Source organism: Palaemon carinicauda, chromosome 27 (genome assembly GCF_036898095.1).
Source record: "Palaemon carinicauda isolate YSFRI2023 chromosome 27, ASM3689809v2, whole genome shotgun sequence".
Lineage (NCBI taxonomy): Eukaryota > Metazoa > Arthropoda > Malacostraca > Decapoda > Palaemonidae > Palaemon > Palaemon carinicauda.
In genome coordinates, this window is record NC_090751.1 from 27,707,601 (window position 1) to 27,712,600 (window position 5,000).

Here is a 5,000-nt window from a genome sequence, read left to right on the forward strand (position 1 = left end):
ATCTGTATAGGATTTATGATAGTGTTATAGTTAATACAATACATTCACCATATCTGTATAGGATTTATTGTAGTGTTAAAATTGGAACAATACATTCGCCATATCTGTATAGTATTTATTATTGTGCTAGAGTTGATACAATACATTCACCATATCTGTATAGGATTTATTATAGTGTTATAATTAATAAAATACATTCACCATATCTGTATAGGATTTATTATAGTGTTAAAGTTGGAACAATACATTCGCCATATCTGTATAGAATTTATTATTGTGCTAGAGTTGATACAATACATTCACTATATTTTGCATAGGATTTATTATTGTGTTAAGTTGATACAATACATTCACCATATTTGCATAGGATTTATTATTGTGTTAAGTTGATACAATACATTCACCATATTTGCATAGGATTTATTATTGTGCTAAAGTTTATACAATACATTCGCCATATCTGCATAGGATTTATTATAGTGTTAAAGTTGATACAATACATTCAGTATATTTGCATAGGATTTATTATTGTGTTAAAGTTGATACAATACATTCACCATATCTGCATAGGGTTTATTATCGTGCTAAAGTTGACACAATACATTCACCATATTTGCATAGGATTTATTATTGTGCTAAAGTCGATAATATACATTCACCATATCTTCATAAGACTCATTATTGTATCCCAATTTAAAATAATACGTTCACCATATCTGCATATGATATATTATTGCATTAAAGCAAAAGTTATTAAGATATTTATATTGTTCAGACCGTCATAGGAGATATAAAGTAAATATTTATTGAGCTTGTAATTTTGTTGGAAGTCATATTGCTAAATGACATCTATAATATATAATTATTTCTTTAAATTCGTAGTGATAACATTCAAATGTAGAATATGTTCTCACGAAAAGAAAGGTAACCATTTATGATTTATATTTCTCAAAAATCATGATAAACATCTTTACATTCAATGAAAACATAAATTTTCAACTATTAGTGTATTTTTACCACAGCCGTATACAAATAATTTATATATAACACCATATACAGAAGTAATTATAATTCATATATTATATTAACACAATTATCTTTTTCAGTTTCGTAACATTATTATAACTTAGAAAAGCCTAAATAAAATGATGCTTGACCAGCTTTTTTTTCCTAATACCCAGTTATGATAATGATTTGATTTTTTTTTCTATTAATTTAGAACTAGTCATTTAAAATAGGAGTAATACAGATTTCACGTTTTATAGTTATCCATTACTTGGTCTCGGTAAAGACCTGAAATGTTTTCTATGAATCCCGAGTAAGTACACTGTTAAAAATTTGCATTAAAAAAAAAAACGATAAATGTCTGGCAACATTTATTCCAGGAGTTTTACCCTTTTAAAAAAGGATATATTGACGTAAAAGAGTGATATTATGGTCACTCCCGTAAATGATAATAAGAAAGTAAGGTAAAATTACGTTCGCCTGTATTTTACTGAAATGTGGTTGAGAACAGTATATTTTTAAGGAGATCTTCCGATTAAAGTTACGTTTTTTTCTAACGGTGTTGCACAATTCGCACTGAAACCAGCTTGGTGTGTACCAGAGTCATGAAGCTAGTTTTCCTTTTTTACATCTCGTGCCTCCTGGCCACGGCCATAACGAGCGGAGTCGAGGAAGATGGGGAACGGTGGGCTGTTCTTGTGGCTGGAAGTCACAAATGGGTGCACTACAGACATCAGGTACAAATCCTTCTTATATCTTCTGTGTTTCTGTTTTGGTGTACTTCCATCGAGCCTTATCTGGTCCATCTGGCTTGGAAAATCATTCTGATGTTCAATGTTTCTATTTAGTTGTGCTTCCATCAACCTTCATTTGGTCCATCTGGCTTGCAAAATCATTCTTATTTTTAATGTTTCTGTTTTTGTGTATTTCCATCGAGCCTTATTTGGTCAATCTGGCTTGCAAATTCACTCTTAAGTTCAATGTTTCTATTTAGTTGTGCTTCAATCAATTCTCATTTGTTCCATCTGGCTTGCAAAATCATTTTTATTTCTTCCGTGTTTCTGTTTTTGGTGTTCTTCCCTCGAGCCTCATTTGGTCCACCAGTCTAGCCTTTTCAGGTTTTGTACCTCCAATTATAGCGGTTACCCATATTATTGGTCCTTATATCCCCAATTTCTTATTTCATGTACAAGGTATTCGGCAGTATTATGATCTTATTGTTTTTATGCAATGAAATAGATCTTCAGATAATGATTTTTATTTTCTTTAATTACTGCTTTTCAGTCATTGGAGCTCTTTAATTGATATAATACTTAGTTCTATTCCATTTTCTACTCCAACCCAGCTTTACCATAAGTATTGCAGTGAGAGTTAATTCAAGCTAATTGTTACTTAAGGTTAGCTTTCCTTATGAGTCAATTCAAGATATTAAGCAACTTACTCTTGAAAACCACGTCACTGATGTAAGAAAAGAACTTTGAAATTATTTTCGTTTTCCAAGTGAAATAACAATGATTAAATTTGACCAGGCTTCCGTGTGCCATGCATACCAGCTGCTGCACAACCAAGGTATTCCAGACGACCACATAGTTGTAATTATGTACGATGACATCGCTTACAATACCCAGTAAGTGTGCCCTCGTTACTGTTAGGTGTTAAGAGAGAGGCGAGGTGAATGCAAGTGACCTTCATTCAACAGATAAAGAGTTTAGTTACAAGCACTTGCGAGCAAGAATGTCACAAACATTCAAATAAACTAAAACATGAGAGAGCTAAAGATCAAACAAAAAGCAATAACGTTACAGTGTACGAGCGAGTATGAAACACGTGTAGTACGGAAGTGAACAAAAGTTTCTAACAGACCCCTGTATAGTTAACTTTATTTAGTATGAGCCTTTCACTTTTCTATTACAGATAATTAACTTTTATTGTCCTACAAGTAAAGAAATGACATTCTTATCTGAAATAGTAATATTTACTAGACCTTTCACCAACTGCTCTACCTTCAGAAACCCAAACCCAGGCGTCATCTTAAACGAACCCGAAGGACCCAACGTCTACGATGGAGTGCCCATTGACTACAAAGGCATCCACGTCACTCCAACGAACTTCCTGAAGGTCCTGGCTGGAGATGATACGGGCATGGCGGACATAGGATCAGGGAAAGTGATCAAGAGCGGTCCCAATGACAGGATCTTCATCGACCTGGTAGATGGAGGAGGGTTTGACCACTTCGCGTTTCCCTACAGCATACTAACAGCTCAGACACTTCACAACCATATCAGTCAGATGTATGCTGACAAGAAGTTCAAGGAGGTATGTGGTATGTTGCTTTATGTTCTGGGGGGAAGTTATGTAATCGCAGAGGTTGATTGAGGAAGATTCTAACCAACTCAATATAAGGAACGCTCGGCCTCTCGTTTTTTATTTATTTTTTTATTTTTTATTTTGAACGTTTAAAAAATTGGTAGATAATTGTGCGTTACAAAATTTTGACAGCGTCCAGATTCATATAAATCTGCAAATCTTTTAGATGGTGTAGTATCTGTAGATCATTGAGCCATAACCAACATTAAGATCATAAAACGTTTCCTGTGTTTTAAAGGCCACCCATGAATGATAAAGGCTAAGGACAGTGCCCTAGAGACTGACCATATATACATATGATCAATGCCCAAGACCACATTCCACCCAAGTTATTACGGGCCAGAGAATGGCTGATGATGACTCAGCAGGTAAACCTTTATGTTCCTAAAACCCCCATCCTTGGTCACAAGAATGGTGAGGTTTTAGCATGACTTGAACCCCAGTCCGGCGAGCGCCAAGCAGGCACGCTTTCAATAGGCCGCCAGAGCAATATTTTTCAATTGGTAAATCATGAATCATTATTACAATGAATAGGGTAATTGTAAATTGGTAATACACACCATAAAGTTGTGCTAGAAATCTACAGGTACTGAACTGTATCAAGTTAAACAAACTTGTACAGAAAGAAAATTATAAAGTGCATAAGCTATCATAGCTGCAGTAAAGAACTTTGCCAAATTCTATTTAATTTCAGTTATGTGACGGCGTTTTAAACAGCTGAAAGCACTCATATCATACAGGATCAAACAAAGACGAAATCATTTCCATCCTTTGCACACGATAAAATGTCAGCGTCCGACATCTAATTTGCTTACATAATGGAATTCAGATCATCGGCATAATTTCAGAACTATGCAAATGAAGTCTTCTTTCATATCAGAGAGATCGAATTCAATAGAGACCTTTTAGAGCAACGAACCTAATATTCTTACCAAAAAAAAAAACAAAAAAAAAAACTTACACTTCTCTTATTTGGAAAATATTCTTCATAACATGCCTGTCACCTTTGTACATTTACCATAAATTCGGAAGGATAAAAGTGTTAAACTTGGAAGTTATAAGGTTTTTTTTAATGCTCTAAAATATATTCACTTCTATAATGTGGAATGTTCTGTCTGCATATGTATCACAGGTATTTATGTCCATTAAAAGATTAGATGAAAATATATGTTATGTGTTTGGAATTTGTATGCACGTACTCGCATATATTGGTGTGCTACTGTTATAAGTACACATTGAGTATGTGTTGTTTCAGATGTATGTAAATGGATAACAGAATACATCTTATTAGCTTTAAAGTATTTAGTCTATAAAAACAACATAGTTAAACATCTCCATCACTGGAGGAAGCTGGGTTGGTCAGATGACCAATTCTGGTGAGGTATAGATATGAACTGACTAACTTATCGATATCACAGATATCGTATGCTTAGTTTATATTAGATTCGTCATAAACTCGGAAGATACCTGCATCCGGTGACGTCACAAACTTTCACACGCTGAGACAATGTGTTGACGTTTTAGAAGAATGTTGCATTGTCGAGGTTTGCATTGTACGTCCTGTTTATGAATTGAATGACTACAGCAAGTCCCACGGCTAGCTCCTACACCCAACATGACATATTACG

General features: G+C 34.1%; 1 protein-coding gene across 1 annotated transcript in view; it reads left to right on the forward strand.

Moving 5' to 3' along the window:
* LOC137620634 (legumain-like) overlaps positions 1 to 5,000 on the forward strand; it is a 13,666-nt gene that overhangs the window by 666 nt on the left and 8,000 nt on the right. Inside the window, exons 2-4 of the mRNA XM_068350936.1 lie at positions 1,592 to 1,742; positions 2,535 to 2,632; positions 3,015 to 3,321. Of these exons, the coding sequence (XP_068207037.1) occupies positions 1,611 to 1,742; positions 2,535 to 2,632; positions 3,015 to 3,321 (537 nt within the window). The 5' untranslated portion in view covers positions 1,592 to 1,610. The remainder of the gene's footprint in view (positions 1 to 1,591; positions 1,743 to 2,534; positions 2,633 to 3,014; positions 3,322 to 5,000) is intronic.